This window comes from Canis lupus, chromosome 28 (genome assembly GCF_011100685.1).
Source record: "Canis lupus familiaris isolate Mischka breed German Shepherd chromosome 28, alternate assembly UU_Cfam_GSD_1.0, whole genome shotgun sequence".
Lineage (NCBI taxonomy): Eukaryota > Metazoa > Chordata > Mammalia > Carnivora > Canidae > Canis > Canis lupus.
Window position 1 is genome coordinate 40495625 of NC_049249.1, and position 16360 is coordinate 40511984.

The 16360-nt window shown below is 50.5% G+C and overlaps 1 protein-coding gene across 3 annotated transcripts in view; it reads left to right on the top strand.

Annotated features, from left to right (window-relative positions):
- The first annotated feature begins 2520 nt into the window (after positions 1–2520).
- Positions 2521–16360, top strand: part of PPP2R2D (protein phosphatase 2 regulatory subunit Bdelta) — a 48060-nt gene continuing 34220 nt past the window's right edge. For 2 of the 3 annotated variants that reach the window (XR_005380791.1, XM_038579149.1), the window contains exons 1-2: positions 2523–2555; positions 2645–2737. Coding sequence is in view for 2 of the 3 variants with exons in the window: in XM_038579149.1 (XP_038435077.1) it covers positions 2549–2555; positions 2645–2737 (100 nt within the window). In the remaining variant the exon portion in view is untranslated. Of the gene's footprint in view, positions 2556–2644; positions 2738–16360 lie in introns of all 3 variants that reach the window. The other variant, XM_038579147.1, reaches the window with a different exon arrangement.

The following is a 16360-nucleotide window of genomic DNA, read 5'->3' on the forward strand; positions in this document are numbered from 1 at the left end:
TCTTGCGCAGCTGTCCAGGGCCACTGTGACGCGGCAATGCCACGACCACGTGGCCCACGCTCAGTTCACCACGCAGCGTTTGGGAGCCAGCTGCTCCCGTCCTGGCTTCCCCAGGCTTGGGACTCCGTGTGCTTCCGAGCTCATGGTTACTCCTCCCCAGCCTCCCTCCGGGGTCTGCCCGGGTCCTCTTCTCCACCCGCCCTCCCTTCCGGGCTGAGCTGGCCCAGTCTCTCCAAATGCTCTCATCCTCTGTACCTCCAGGCCCCAACTTCCCTGTATGTGCCAGACTTTTCTACGCAACTGCCTTTGCAACCGCTCTGCAAGTTCACAACCAACCTCTGCCCTTGCTCAGCTGCTCCTCCTGCAGCCCTTCCCACCTCTGTGCCCGGAACCTCTCCTACCAGGTGCTCAGCCCTCCGGGGCACAGCCACCCCCGATTCCCTCCTTTCTCTCCCACGGCAGCTACCTCGTCTGTAAATCCCAGGGGCTCTGCTCTCCAGATGCTCATCTCCGAAATCTGACCTGGTCTCACCCCCACCAGCACCTCCATAAGCACCCGACTCTCATCGCTTTGCCTGGATGACCCAACGACCTCTCAGCAGGCTCCCTGACCTCAACCTTGGGCCCCTACTGAGCCTAATCTCAGCAAAGCAGCCACAGTGGCCCTAAGGCCTGAGTCAGCGCCAGGGTCCTCCACCCACAGCCCCTTGGCCTCCTGTTCTGCAGGGAGCCCAGCCTTCTGCACATGCCCCTCGGCTTGCTCCCTCATCTCCGCCGTCTTCTCCCACCACCTACGGCTACGCTCCATTCCCTCCTTCCTGCTTCATTTTTCTATCCAGCCCCTTCTGACTTACTACATATTTGGGGGCTTTCCTCCATTATCGTCAGTACCCGAGGTGTACACTTTGTTCGCTCTGCGTGCCGACAGACCCTGCAGACGGGAGCTGACCAGTGAGAGGTGTTTGCGGATTGGCAACGACCATCTAGCGGTGTGACACGGTCACGGCCGGATTCACCGTCACTGAACCAGTTATGAGCTCAGGTCCATGAGCCCACGAATAATAGCCCCTCCAGATGCCGCAGAAAAGATATGAACGAAAAGAGGGTGGGTCACAGCTGCACGGAGTCACCGGACGTCCCCCCAGGGCTGTACCTGGGGCTCAAGGCGCCTCTGAACTGACCACTCCGTAGAGCACGTGAGCTCTGGGCGGGGCTGCCCGGTGTGGGGGGGCACGGGATTCCCGGGGTCTCGGCGCTGCAGGATTTACAGTCCCGCCCGCAGCGGGAGCGCCCGGGAGACGCGCCCAGGTGCGGCGGGGGGGCCAGATGCGGCGGGAGCCCAGGTGCGGCGGGGGGGGCCAGGTGTGGCGGGGGCGCCAGGTGCGGCGGGGGCGCCAGATGCGGCGGGGAGCCCAGGTGCGGCGGGGGGGGGCAGGTGCGGCGGGGGCGCCAGGTGCGGCGGGGGACTCAGCTGCGGCAGGGGGTGCCAGGTGCGGCGGGGTGGCCAGGTGCGGCGGGGGCGCCAGGTGCGGCGGGGGACTCAGCTGCGGCGGGGGGGGGCCAGGTGCGGCGGGGTGGCCAGGTGCGGCGGGGGCGCCCAGGTGCGGCGGGGACCGCCAGGTGCGGCGGGGGCGGCCAGGTGAGGCGGGGGCGCCCAGGTGCGGCGGGGGACCCAGGTGCGGCGGGGAGGCCAGATGCGGCGGGGGGGGGCAGGTTCGGCGGGGGGGGGGCCAGGTGCGGCGGGGGCGCCCAGGTCGGCGGGGGTGCCCAGGTGCGGCGGGGGTGCCCAGGTGCGGCGAGGGCGCCCAGGTGCGGCGGGGTGGCCAGGTGCGGCGGGGGCGCCCAGGTGAGGCGGGGGGACCAGATGCGGAGGGGCGGGGCCAGGTGCGGCGGGGTGGCCAGGTGCGGCGGGGGCGCCCAGGCCGGAGCCGACGAGCGCCCGCATTGGCTGCCCTGCCCGTGGACCGCGCTGCCATTGGCCGCGGCCGTCTGGGGGCGGGCCCGGCTCGCGCGGGGGACCGCGGCCGCCTCGAGCCCTCCCGGGACCCGGAGGGAGGCGGGCTGCGAGCCGCAGCTTCGCCGCGGGGGGCCAAGGGCGCGCCCACCCGGGGCCCCGCAGCCGCGCGCCCTGGACGCCCCCTTCCGGCTCGGGCCCGGGGGGCTGGGCTCGGGCCGGGGGGCGGGGCTCGGGCCCGGGGGGCGGGGCCCGGCGGCAGGAGGCTCGCGCAGGCGCGGTCGGCGCTCCCCAGCCCCCGGCAGCCCCCGCGGCCGCGCCCCGCCCCGCCCACGCAGGGGAGCCTCCCGGCGGCCCCGCCCCGTCCGGGCCTGCGGAGGAGGCGGAGGGGGATGACGTCATCGAGCGGGGCGACGGGCATTGGGCGCCATTTTGAAAAGGGAAAAAAAAAATCCCTCCCCGGCAGCCGCGGCGGCGGCGGCGGCGGCGCGGCGGCGGCCGGGCTGAGGTGCTCGGGCGGCAGCAGCGCGGCGGCCGCCTCCTTCGTGCGCCGCCGCCTCGGCGCCCGTCCGTCCGCCCGCCCGCCCGCCGGCCATGGCAGGTGAGGGGCCCGCGCGGGGCGGGGCGGGGCGGGGCGGGGGTCCCGGGCGGGGGCGGCGCGGGGCCCTGACGCGCCCGGTGTGTCCGCAGGAGCCGGAGGCGGCGGCTGCCCCGCGGGCGGCAACGACTTGCAGTGGTGCTTCTCGCAGGTCAAGGGGGCCATCGACGAGGACGTGGCCGAAGGTGAGGCCGCGCACCTGGCGGGGGGGCGGGGCGGGGCGGGGCTCCCGGGGGGCGGGGCGGGGTCACGGCCTCCCGGGGCGGGGTCACGACCTCCCGGGTCCCCCTGCCCGGCGGGCGCGGGGGGGCGCGGGGCTCGGGCCCTGGGCGGGCGGCGGCGCCGCGCTGGTGTTCGGGCGCCAAGGTCACGGGGGTCCTCGGGCGGCTGCGGTCCCGGGGGCGGGGCCCTTGGGCGGGCTCGGGGCGCCGGGCCTGCGGGGGGCGGGGGGCGGGGGGCCGGGCCCGGGACGCAGGGACCGCCCTGCCCGCGCGCACCTGCCGCCGCTCCCGCCTCCCGCCTCCCGCCTGCCCCCTCCCGGGCCGGGCTCTGCGGGCGGACGGCGCCCGGAGCAGGAACAGGCCGGGCTGCACCTCCGGGAGGGCGTAAAGATGTATATACGGTTTGAGCTGGGAAAGTAGGTGGTTTTATGTAACTGGAAAAAAAAAAACTTATACCCATTTTAAGCACATTACTTTTTTGTGTCTTCCCCGTGCCAGAGGGGTGACGCTTCAACTGTAGCTCAACATTGTTTTTTTTTACCAGGAGTAAAGCGACCCTCGTTCGCTCGTTTCCGGCCCAAGGCCCATCTCCGTGGCCGATTTCCCTTTTCCTAAAAAAAACTGGTTGACAAACTGAATGAATCAACAGTGAAATGTAACCGACGTGGCGTGTCTTCCGCGCGATGTTGCACTTTGAAAATGGTCTTAGAAAATCTTCACTGAGCTAAGCCGAGCGGAACTTTGTGCCAATGTTGAACCCGAGCTTCCAGGACAGTCAGGAGTGGCTCTAGAGGTTTGCGGTTGCAGCTTAGCCTCTTACTGTAAGATTTCTTTGTGGCAATTCCGCGGGTGTCCTTTGCTCCATGTGTTCTGAGTTTCCCTTGTCACCCACGTCGGCCTCGGTCATCAGTCAGGGGAACACATCCAGGGCGTCGTTCTGAGAGTCGTGGCGGCGTCTGTTGTATGGTTGCTGCGAAAGTCAGTGTCCACGCAGACAAGGCTGTGGACCGGGAGAGTGAAGGAGCTGGGGCGCACTCAGCAGCGACGGAGAAACGTTGACAGGAGACGAGGAAGGTTGGGTCATTGCAAGGAGGTTGCGGTTGCCCCAATACCTGGCTGCAGGACCCTGTAGTACCCTGTATTTGTTGAGATTCACAGCATGTGCCGTGTTTGTCCTGGCCTGAGCTCTACTCGGAAGAGCCCCTGTTACCCGGCGCTTCCCATGACAACAGCTGGGGCCAGGCTGCATCAGGCAGTTCAGGGCTCAGGGCTGGAGGGGTGCAGTGCACAGAGACATCTCGTCTCCTTGTTGTTTCTGGGGACTCGAATCATAACTCCTGAAGGAAGTATGTACTGTGTACAATTTGATGGCTTTTTTTTTTTTTTTTAAGATTTTACTCATATATTCATGAGAGAGGCAGAGACACAGGCAGAGGGAGAAGCAGGCTCCATGCAGGGAGCCCAACATGGGACTCGATCCCGGGTCTCCAGGATCACGCCCTGGGCCGAAGGTGGCACTAAACCGCTGAGCCACCCCAGGGATCTCCAATTTGATGGCTTTCATTTAAAACAGCAGGGTTTTGCTTCAGCATGGGCCAGGTCAGCAGAGCGCCGTCAGGGATTTCTCACCTGCTGCCAGTAGGAGTAGAGCTGGGCTCAGCGGGAAACTGGTGCTTTTCCTGCTGATGGCAGGATGCGGGAGTGACAGTCACTACTTCCCCTGCAGTTAGCTGCCTGTGTGTGTAGTCATTCCACCCAGCAGGTGGAATAGGTGAGTACAAACCACGGGGAGGCTTCCAAAAGGAAGTGAGAAGAGAAGTGGTTTGTTAGCGTGTGTCTCCGGACCTTGTGCTCTAGGCAGTGAGCGTTGTGCAGAAGCGGTTAGGTGTTTGTGCAGATTTCCAGGTGTGGTACCGGGCCCCAGGCCCTACAACCTTCTTGGGCCACGTCCACTGGACAGACGCCTTTTGCAGATGTCACACTATGCTGCAGTCCTCTGCCAGTCTGTCCCCACGCATACCTTGTAGAGGACCTGGCCAGTGAACATTGAATGCTCCACACACGGCTCCCAGGTACAGCCCCAGGAGTGGGGGGGACTGTTCTTCCCAGTTCTGGAAGCAGAAGCCAAGGCACAGAGGGCAGTTAACTTGGTCAGCAGCCTCTGTCCCAGCAGAGCCACGGTTTGAAGCCAGGCCAGCTGGCCCTAAAGCCCGTGCATGCTGGACTGCTTCATGACCGGCTGTGGCCGGTGCTGCTGCAGCCCTCACTGGGACGTGGATGGCCGCCTTGGGACGGCTCTCTCAAAAGCTCAGAAGAGCACTCACCAGCTGGAATTGTAGGAAATGGCTTCTGAAAGCAAATGAAAATGAGATGCCTTGAGAGGAAGTGCCTGTCCTAGTGTTGGAAGGTGAGAATGAGGGTTAAAACCTGGCCGCCAGAGAGCAGGTGTCTTGGAGACGATCTGATGGGAAGAGCCGGAAACCCCTGTGTACTCGGCAGACGATGCAGTAGTTTTTCCTTCGAGTTACTTTAGCACGATTGTAGACACCTTCTTGCAGGGAGCTCTGGGTCCTGCTGCCTTTGCACATTGATTGCTTTTCCAGAGAAGCAGTGGGGAAGGCTGGAGGAGGGCTTTGTAACCAGCCATGACCTGGTTTTCTATAGCTTTTTGTATAGCTTGATGGCAGCTGGTTCATCTTTGGTAATTGTACCTGTCTTGACTTTTTACTTGATGGTTTTGTTTTAATCCATTTCTTAATCCATGATTTGGTCTATGGTCTTGAATTGGATGTTAATCTTTTTCTAAAGAAATAGTACTAAACACCAAAGGTTCGTCTGTAACTGAAGCTTAGGTCTGGAGAGTTGTATAAATCCTGTGGGTATCTCCATGATGTGATATGGCCTTTCTAAAGGGGATTATGTAGATATATTATGAGAGGAAAACATTTAAGTTGGGGAAGGGAAACAAAAATTAAGGGCACTTGGATATCAATACCAGGACGGTGCTGTGTTTCATGGAATGTGAGCTACATATGATTTCACGATATTAACACGTGGGAACCTGTGCTCCCGAGAATCCATGAAATCCAGTATTTATGAATGTAAAACTTTTCAGTCATAGTTATTATTTTAGAATATTGTGATTTTTTTCTGAATATAGAAAATGAGCATTCAGTATTTATCGTTTGTTTTTTTTAAGTTGTGATGGGACATGGTGTCTGGTTATTTGAAGAATTCCTAACCTGATAAGTTGTCTGCATTCCATGGTAGGATTCCCATTTAATATTTATATTTATGCCATTGAAAAAGTCCTTCAGGAAAGCATCTCATGGGGGGAAGCCATCAAACAAGAAAATGATCTAGTAACGTTCTTGCTATTTAACTTAAGGGAGAGCTTCATGGGGGGATTGTGCCAGTAGGAAATCAGATGTGTGTGGTTCTCTTAAGATTAAGGCATTTAACACACTTAGGAGCCCGGCTACATTGTGATGCTTCTGAAATCAGGCTGCATGTTCAAGAAGCTGGACTGATCTTAGTTATGTCATCAGATGTAAGTGTAAGATACATGGTGATACTAAGTCATACTCCTCAATTTTTTTTTATTCCTTGATTTTAAGAGTCTTGTTTTGATGGGAAGTTCTGGTTTTAGGTCCTGTCTGCCATCTATTGGGTGTGAAGGCCCGTTCTAAACCTCAGCTCACTTATCTAGAAATTAACATCAAAAGATTTTCGTCAAGATTAAACAGTCTGCAGTGCTTTTGTTACTTGTAAAGTGTTGTTTGAGCGTTAGGTACAACTGTTAATTAATTCTTATGTGTTTTAAGGTGTTTGGGTTTGATTGTAACTATATTATAGACCTAAAAAAAAGCAGCTTCTTGGTTTTTCCTGATTTCTCCCCAGTCTCTTCACTCCCGGTCCCTTCGATTAGGCCTGACCTCTTGGCTTTTCCATTATTACTCAGTGCTCCTTTCTTGCTCGTGTTTATTGTCCATATTCCTTGATCTTTGCTCATATTTCTTTCCCAACTGAGAACATCCTTTGTGTTTCCTGCCTGCCTTCCCCACCTTACCAGTCCTTCTCACGGTCCACTTTCTTTATGATTCACTGCTCAGCCACTCTTAACACCTTAGGTTCTTAGCGTGTGACCTTTCCCTTTACATAGCTATCCTGATGTTTAGCCCTAGGCCCTATCATTGTTTCTCAGGTTCAGACACGGGTTACACTTGTCTCAGCTTGGTACTCAGATACGGAAAGGCATTTGGTGCAGATCCCATTTCAACCCTCTTACTAGCTTTGTGGTAACCTGACAGGTTACTTATCTTCTGGATTTTCATCTGTATGGCCAGCGTACTAGGCCCTGTGGCCATTACGGGTTCTTGGAAGATTGCACAGAAATGCAGGGAAAGCTCTGGCAAACAGGCACACAGTAACTGATAACTGTGGAAATGTTATCCTGAGAGTCCACAAAGAACTTACCCTGTGTTGTCGCTCCCAGGAGCCAAGTTAAGAAAATGAAGGGTGTTACAGGGGCCAGCTCTCAGCTTAGTTCATCTGAAAATTCACAACAGTGTCCTGCAGGGCCACTGGTGTGGATGTTAGAAGAGAGAAACCTGGTTCCTGCCTCAAGAAGCCCTTTGTTGAGGCAGACAGGTCATTGCACCATCCTGAGAGCAGAGCAAGTAGAGGGAACATGCCTGAAGTACCCAGTACACACACTTGGGTGGAGAGTGAAGGGGAGGGGATCAGGATGTGGGAAGGGAAGAAAGGGAAGAGGAAAAGAATGTTCCAGATGGAGAAGGCTCAGAGAGAGGAGATTGGAGAGAATGTTGTACATCCTGGGAAACTAGAGTGCTGGTCAGGTCTGTGCAGAGAGGGGAGTGGCCATGCAGAGGGGCAGAAACGAGGGCCTGGCCTAGGAGTGCTGAGTAACAACCTTGAGCACCCTGCTGAGGACTTGCAGTTGTATCTGGAAGTGATGGTGATCGCAGCCTGTAAGCTAACAGAAGCGTGACATCAGCTTTACCTTCTTTCGGGAGGTCACTCTGGCTGTGGGAGAATGGTTGGTAATGGGGTAAGAATGGAGGCCAGTGAGAAGTTCCTGCAGTAATAAAAGCTAGAAATGTGAGCTTACTCTAAATTAGAGTCTGCAGAATTTTTTTTTTTTTTTTTTTGGAAAGGGCTAAATAGTAAATATTTTAGACTGCAGGCCAGGCTGTTTCTGTTGCAACTACTGAGTTTGCCTGTGTAGCAGGAAAGCAGCCACAGACCCCACAGAATGAAGGGAAATGGCAGTGGGCCCATGTTGCTGGTAAAACAGCAGAGGCAGGATTTCACCCTCAAGTCGTCCTTTGCCAGCCTCTGTGCTGAACCAGTGGTTCTCCAAGCCTTTGGTTCCAGGAGAATCAGAGTTTGTGTGGGTTCTGACAATATTTGCTACATTTGAATTGAGTTCAGAAGAACTGAAAATATTTATTTCACTTTAAAATAATAATGGGTCGGGACGCCTGAGTGGCTCAGCGGTTGAGCGTCTGCCTTCTGCTCAAGGCGTGATCTTGGGATCTGGGATCAAGGATCCCACGTCTGGCTCCTTGTAGGGAGCCTGCTTCTCCCTCTGCCTGTGTCCTCTCTCTGTGTCTCTCATGAATAAAGACATAAAATCTTTAAAAAATAATAATAATGGGTCTATTATATGTGACTGTAACATCTTTAATGAAAAACAACTTTCCCAAAACAAAAGATTTCGTGAGAAGGCATTGTTTTATACTTTGTAAACCCTAAGTATAGGATTTAATAGAAGACATAGGAAGTATACAGGATTTTTAGATTCTCTGCTTCTGTGTTCAGTCTGTTGAAATTGTTTTAATCGTAATATAAATGTGATCTCAAATTTTCTTCATGTATGTAGTTAGAAAATGGAAGAATGAATTAATAGCCTTTTCACGTAATTCTGGATATTCCTTAATACTACAACAGAACTATGCACATCATGGTTTCTTCAAGTTCACTTATGCTTTAGAACCTATCATTGAACTTTTTATTCCCTGTTATATTAAAATCCATTATTTCTACCTTGTACTTTTTTTTTTAAGATTTTATTTATTTATTTATGAGAGACACAGAGAGAGGCAGAGACACGAGCAGAAGGAGAAGCAGGCTCCCTGCGGGGAGCCTGAGGTGGGACTGGATCCCGGGACCCCAGGATCACGTCCTGAGCTGCAGGCGGTGCTAAACCGCTGAGCAACCCCCCCCCCCCCCCCCCCCCGGGGCTGCCCTCTACCTTGTACTTTGAATGGATCTCTTGCTCATGTGCATAATTTGGTCATTTGGAGGAAGTATGCCAAATATTGGTACACAAGGTTGTTTAGATCTTTGAAATGTTGGTACATTTCATTATAGAAAATAAAATCATATTTGTCAATGTCACAACTGATCTCAGAAAAGTCATCAAGCAGAGAAGCTGTCAAAGTACCGGAAATAGATACAAGTTACAAGTTTTCTGAAATTTAAATTTCCTCTTGAAAGTGTGGATATTAACATTGGCAACAAATGTCTCATTTTTTGTGAAGTGAGAGGCTCCCTTTGTTCATTTTCAGGAAACTTCCCTACCAGATACCCAGGTCTAAATAACCATAGTTGGTGAGTTGTTCTTTCAAGTGAAAATGGCATTCTGTGAGAAGCACAACTAGTTCAGCTTGTGGCACAGAAAATCATGCATGTGCTTTTCCTTGAGACACCGCTCCCTATATTGGAACTGGAGCAGATTGATTTATGCAAAGTTCCATTTGTGGTCCATTTCACCACAAAGAATATTAAAAAACTCCTACCAAAGGGTTGGGATTGAGTAAAATTAAGGAGTTCGACTGTGTATCAAGGCCATTCGTAGGTAAGACTGGCTTGCTCGCTTTCGCTCCCCTGCATGTGTGCGCAGTCCGCCTCCCACCGAAGCAAGCGCAGGCGCCAGCAGCTTCCGTCGCCCTTGTTTTTGGTCATCTGTGCAGATGGCAACACATTTTATTTTGATCTCAGGGACCTCTGGAAGGTTCCTGGGGATGTCCCCCCTCCAGGGATCCACAGAGCAACATTTTGAAAACTGCTGCTTTAAAGCGAGCTATAAGCATTAGGAATATCAGGGCAGATTTCAAGATTAACTGTCCTCTCTCATCTTTACTGGATTTTATTGTTTTTGCATCAGTATAAAAGCAGAGCGTTCAATATTTAAAGAAAATCTAATGATGTGGATGTGTAAAGAGTAAAAGTGGAATTTCCTCTTCACTGCTGTCCAGGAATCCTCCCCAGAGGTAACTACTCTTAATGGTGTGTGTGTATTTTTAGACCATTTCCTACACATTTATTTGTTTCTATTTTAAAACTCAGTTTGTACATAAGCAGTTTTTAAAATTTTTCACAAAATGTGAATTCTGATAAAAATATTGTTTTTGTGACTTCTTTGCATTCCTAGTATGTACTTTAAGATCTTACAGCGATCCAGGCTTTCTGCTGAAATGTAATACTTCATTTGTTGCAGCAACCCCTTGAGATATAAGTGCTACTGTTGCCTTTGTTTTATAAATGAGAAAACTGACTCTTGGGAATATTAAGTCCCTTTGCCCACTTTGCTCACAGAGCTAGTGGGTGCTAGAGTCAGGATCCATCCAGTCCAGGTGTTCTGTGTCCAAAACCCATACTTAAATATTTTTAACCATGCTGTCCTGTTGCATAGCTCTATTTGGTCCCTTTTGATGGCTGCATATTGTTTCCTTGTACAGATTATCTCATCTGTTTAACTATTCTCAGTGGTTTCCAGTTTTTGCTGTTACTAAAGATGCCGCAGTAAATAGTCTGGCTCCTCATGTGCCCATGCAGGCATTTTCTGTGGCTAGATTCCTAGGAATGGACACATTGGCAAAGCCCATCGTTTATGTCTTGATGCTGCCAAATTGCCCTCCCAAAGACGATGCCAACTTATACTTTCCCCAGAACTTCTTACCCCATTCACTGACTTAGGGATGTCATTCTTTTTCATGTTAGCTGCCTTCATTGCAAATCTAATGCTGCAGTAATTCATGTTTCTTTATAAGTTAGCAATGAAGATTTTTTTAGATTTGTTTCTTCTGTGAATTGTTAGATCATATTGTTTATCCCTTTTTCTGCTGAGCCTTTTAAAAATCAATTTTTAAAAGCTCTTTATACATTATAAATATTAATCTATAAATATTTTTATTATAAACCTTGAATTTTAATTCTTTTGACCCTCCCCCCACCCCCCCATTCATATACTCTCCTACCCAGAGTTCAGTTATGGCTGCTAAACATGTGTCTTTTACATGGGGATTTTTTGTTGCTATTGCTGCTGTTGGAAATTAATGGAAGTCAGATCCATGTGTGGGTCAGTGATGGTTTAGAAGGGGAACGATAGGTGGGGCAGGAAGGGTGGAGTTCAGAGCTCCACGGCAGGGACCAACCCTGAAAACAGAAATCCTGGTCAGGGCTTTGGGCTCAGTGTGGAATGAACTGTGGCCTGTGTGATCTCCATCAGAAAACTATACCTAAAATAGAGATGCAGTTGTATGAATGTACATTTATCTTTTTCTATACTTTGCACAATACCATGTACAACTTTGTCCCCTTGGACGTGTTTTAATGAATTGTGAGTTCTCAGTGAGTCCTCATACTTGCCCCAAAGGTAGCAAGTTCCAGACAAGAATTAGGAAATTTGGGGTGAAAAAAGCAGATGAAAGCTCTTCATCTTTAATCTTACCTATAGGCGTGTAATTCATTTTTTTAAAACGGATAAGTAAAAGTTAATATAAATCACCAAAGAAATGTCATTAATCAGCGAGGAAATTTTAATTAAGGTAGTAACGAAGTTTTACTTTTGTTTCACATTTCTGGAAGGAGTATCTCTATGCTCCTTTTCTGGAGGGCAGTTTAGCGTGTATCTGTTAAACGGAAAGCCAGGCTGCAACCCCATGATTCCACTTGCACAAGTGTCTGAACACTGCAGGAGCGTGTGTTTACAGAGCTGTGCACTGCAGCGATCAAACATCTGGAAAAACTTCAATGCCTGAAGTAGTAAAGTGATTAAAAGCATTATGGTACACCCATGTTGTGCATTAAAGGGGTCGGAAAACAGCATGTGACGCAGGGAGTTAAAAACAGCAGCCTCTGGCAGAGCAGCACTCGGTGTAAAACGGATTGTCGTGAATGCGTAGGTGTGGAGGTGACCTACCCAGCGGTACTTGGTGGGTGCCTGTGGAGAGCAAGGGCTCCCATGTACACCCACAAACGGCGTCAGCCTTTACACCGTACACTTCCGTATTGTGACACCTTTCACACCAGCGGTGCATCGTGTTCCGTGATGGTAAGGAGAAAAGGGCCATTAAGAAAAGGAAAAGACTAGCTTTCTAAGAACTGAATGTGGGAGAGTTCCCTCACTGCTGCTCCGGAGCACCTGCCGTCCCGGCGGCCTGTCACTCCCTAAACACAGTCACTGGCTTCTCATAGTTCTGCTCCTGGCATCTCCCATGACAAAACAGGTATCTGTAAAAGCTTACCCACTCAAAAGCACTAGTATCATTAACTAGATTTCAAACAGAGCAAAACAATAACCCAGCTAATAATTATTGGAAGGTGGGGGGGGTGGGGGCTTCAGTGCCTCTTGTGCGTCACTGCGCTCTTCAGCACACCTGACTTCATAAAACGGCCGGGGCTGCGTCTAGCTTTGCTTCTGCCCTTTGCAGTAAACCGTCTGCCTGCATGTTTTTCTTTGTTTTGTTTTGTTTTGTTTTAAGATTTTGTTTATTCATGAGAGACACACAGAGAGAGACCTCGGCAGAGGGAGAAGCAGGCTCCCTGCAAGGAGCCCGATATGGGACTCAATCCTGGGATCACGCCCTGAGCCGGAGGCAGGCGCTCAACTGCTGAGCCACCCACGCATCCATGCCTGCATGTTCTAAAGAAATGTCATGATAGCATTGTTTTAAGGATACACCTTACATGTAGAGAAAGGTTTTTTTTTTAAGATTTTATTTATTCATGAGAGACAGAGAGAGAGGCAGAGACACAGGCAGAGGAAGAGGCAGGCTCTGTGCAGGCTCGACGCAGGACTCGATCCCCAGACCGGATCATGCTCTGAGCTGAAAGCAGATGCTCAACTGCTGAGCCACTCGGGTGTCCCTGTAGGAGAAATATATCAAATCTTCGGACTAAACTGTTTGCCACTTCATGTTTTGATAAACTCTAAGTTTCCTTTAAACAAAGTAATAATCTGCATATTACTGACATGATACGATAATAATAAACAGTCATGTTCTCAATATCTGGTCTTACTTGCTTCAGATTTTTTTAAGAAGTAAAAGTTAGAGTTCACGTTGAAGTTCTTTTCATTAATCCCCAGTTCCAGTGCTAGCACCTCTCTGTTGCCCGATGAGCTGGGGAGACCCCAGGCCGTGGGACCTCGTCCCAGCCTGCCCCAAAGGACTTGCCAGAGGTTCCTGGTCTTGTCCTGAGAAGTTTAAGGATGGACGCAGCAGGGCAGCCAAGCGGGAGAGCCACCTGGGCAGGAAAGTCCGCTAAAGGGAGAGCCCGCTCTGGAGATGGGAGCTCCCTGCGAGAGACCGGAGCTCTAGGGAGACAGGGTGCTGTGTGACTTGACGGTTGGCTTTCTGTCTTTTATGGACAGTTGTTACCTAGGGGGAGAAGTGTTCGTCACTTGGGGGCGCGGATTCCTTGGAAGGGGGTTTGTACCTTTTCTTCCTAGTTTGGTCAGGGGTCCCGTCCTGACACCCACCGTCTTGGGCCCGTCTGGCTTGATCCAGCTTGGAGAAGTGCGGTCTCCCAGGACAGAGTACCCCGTTAGAACCTGACGGCCTGCCTGCGTCCCCTTCCCTCACCAGCTGCAGCTCGGCCATGAAATGGCATCTGGACTACCCCGACCTGGGAACTGGTACCAGAGCGGACGCACCGTTCCCCTTTCACAGCTTTTCTTCAGGCGAAGGCTGCCCGCCTCCACCCCACTGCTCCTGCTGCTCGTCCAGCTCTCCTCAGACCTCAGGGATCCGATGGAGCGTTAGAGGGCGCGTTTCTTAGGTTTTGACTTTATGGTACCGGAAAGGATGTGTGTGTCCCGTATTGAAGGCATTGGAAATGTCTGAGAGCCCTGGGAGGAGTGGGGGTTACCAAGTATTCTTGCCCTGCTTTGCCGCAGAGCCGGGGGAAGTTGAGGTGTGCAGCCGTGATCACAACTGGGAATTTGTGAGGCCGAGAGAGTTGAACCATTCTCAGTTAATGTTCACTGAGGAATAGTGGAATTCAGTAGTCAAAGGAAGGATTGACTTTGATTTATGAAATTAACCGCTTAGGGACTTTCGGTGTACTCTTTAAAATAGCTTCAGGGAAAAGTATGCATCAATAGGTAAAATAGTAATGTAAATTGTTGCTTTAGAAATCCCTATTAGCTGTGGGGTTGCTGGCCATGAGGGCCTGTGGTGTCCTGGTGGAGGGCCGGCTGGCTTGCCACTGCCTCGAGACTGGCTTCTGGGGTAGCATCTTTTCATTTCATTTGACCTAGAGAAAAATACAGAACGCTCAGGCTAATGTGGCTTTGGACTTTGCTTTTGTGGACTGGGATTTTTTTTTTTTTTTTTTTTTTTTAAGATTTTATCTGAGAGCGTGAGCATGAACAGGGGAGGGGGAGAGACAGAAGGAGAGGAAGAAGTAGACTCCCTGGTGACCAGGGAGCCGGATTACAGGGCTGGATTCCAGGAGCAGAAGGCAGACACTTCACCAACCGAGCCCCCCAGGTACCCCGAGGACTGGGACTTTGTTTTTCAATGAAAGCTCTATCTGATTGCTATGTTAATATTTTAAGCTTATTTTATTTATTTATTTATTTATTTATTTATTTATTTATTTATTTATTTAGTAGTTGAGGGTTAGGGGCAGAGGGAGAGGGAATCTTAAGCAGGCTCCATGCCCAGTGCAGAGCCCAACTCGGAGTTTAATCTCACCCACCCTGACACCATGACCCAAGTGGAAATCAAGAGTCAGACACTTAACCAACTGAGCTACCCAGGCTCCCCCTGAGTTTATTTTTTTTAATCCCCATCACCTGTTTTCACTCTTTTCCCCCCATCTACCCACCTCCCCTCTGGTAACCATCAATTCTCTCTAGTTAAGAGTCTGTTTCTTTGGTTTGCCTCTATTTTTCCTTTGCTGGCTTGTTTTGTTTCTTAAATTCTATATATGAATGAGATTATATGATAGTATTTGTCTTTCTCTGACTGACTTATTTTGCTTAGCATAATACTCTAGCTCCATCCATGTTATTGTCAATGGCAAGATTTCATTCTTTTTGATGGCTGAGTAACACTCCATTGTATATATACCATATCTTCTTTATCCATTCATTTATCTGTGGACACTTTGGCTATTGTAGATAATACTGATATAAACATCAGGGTGCATGTATCCCTTCGAATTGGTGTTTTTGTATTTTGGGTATAAATACCCAGTAGTGCGATTACTGGATAATAGGGTAGTCTATTTTTAACTTGTTGAGGATCCTCCATACTGCTATCCACTGTTACTGCACCAGTTTGCATTCCTACCAACAGTGCATAAGGGTTCCTTTTTCTCCACATCCTTCTTGATGTTGTTTCTCATGTTTTATATTCTAGCCATTCAGACAGGTGTGAGGTGATGTCTCATTGTGGTTTTGATTTGTGTTTGCTTGATGAGGAGGATGTAGAGCATCTACATCTTTTCATGTCAGTTGGCATCTGGATGTCTTGTTTAGAGAAATACCTGCTCATGTCTTATGCCCATTTTTTAACTAGATTGTTTTTTGGGTGTTGTGTAAGTTCTCTCTCTTTAAAAAAAAAAAAAAGATTTTATTTATTTATTCATGAGAGACACAGAGAGAGAGAGAGGCAGACACAGGCAGAGGGAGAAGCAGGCTCCATGCAGGGAGCCCGATGTGAGACTCGATCCCAGGACCCCCCCCAGGATCACATCCCAGGCTGAAGACAGGCACTCAGCCGCTGAGCCACCCTGGTGTCCCTGTAAGTTCTTTATAGATTTTGAATATTAAACCTTTATCAGATATATCATTTGCAGATATCTTCTCCAGTTCCATAGAATGACTTTTATTTTTGTTGGTTGTTTCCTTTGCTGTGCAGAAGTGGTTGTTTTGTTTTATTTTGATGAAGTTCTAAATAAATAGTTCATTTTGCTTTTGTTTCCCTTGCCTCAGGAGACATGTCTAGGAGGAAGTTGCTGTGGCCGAGGTCAGAGACATCACTGCCTGTGCTCTCTTCCAGGATTTTTACGGTTTCCAATCTCACATTTAGGCCTTTAATCCTTTTTGAGTTTATTTCTGTGGGTGGTATAAGGAGGTGGTCCAGGTTCATTCTTCAGGATGTGACCAGCTTTCCCAACACTATCTGTTGAAGAGACTGTCTTTTCCATTGGCTATTTTTACCTGCTTTGTTGAAGATCAATTGGCCAGGTAGTTGTGGGTTTATTTCTGGGTTTTCTATTCTGTTCATTGATCCCTGTGTCGGCTTTTTTTTTTTTTTTTCCCTGTGT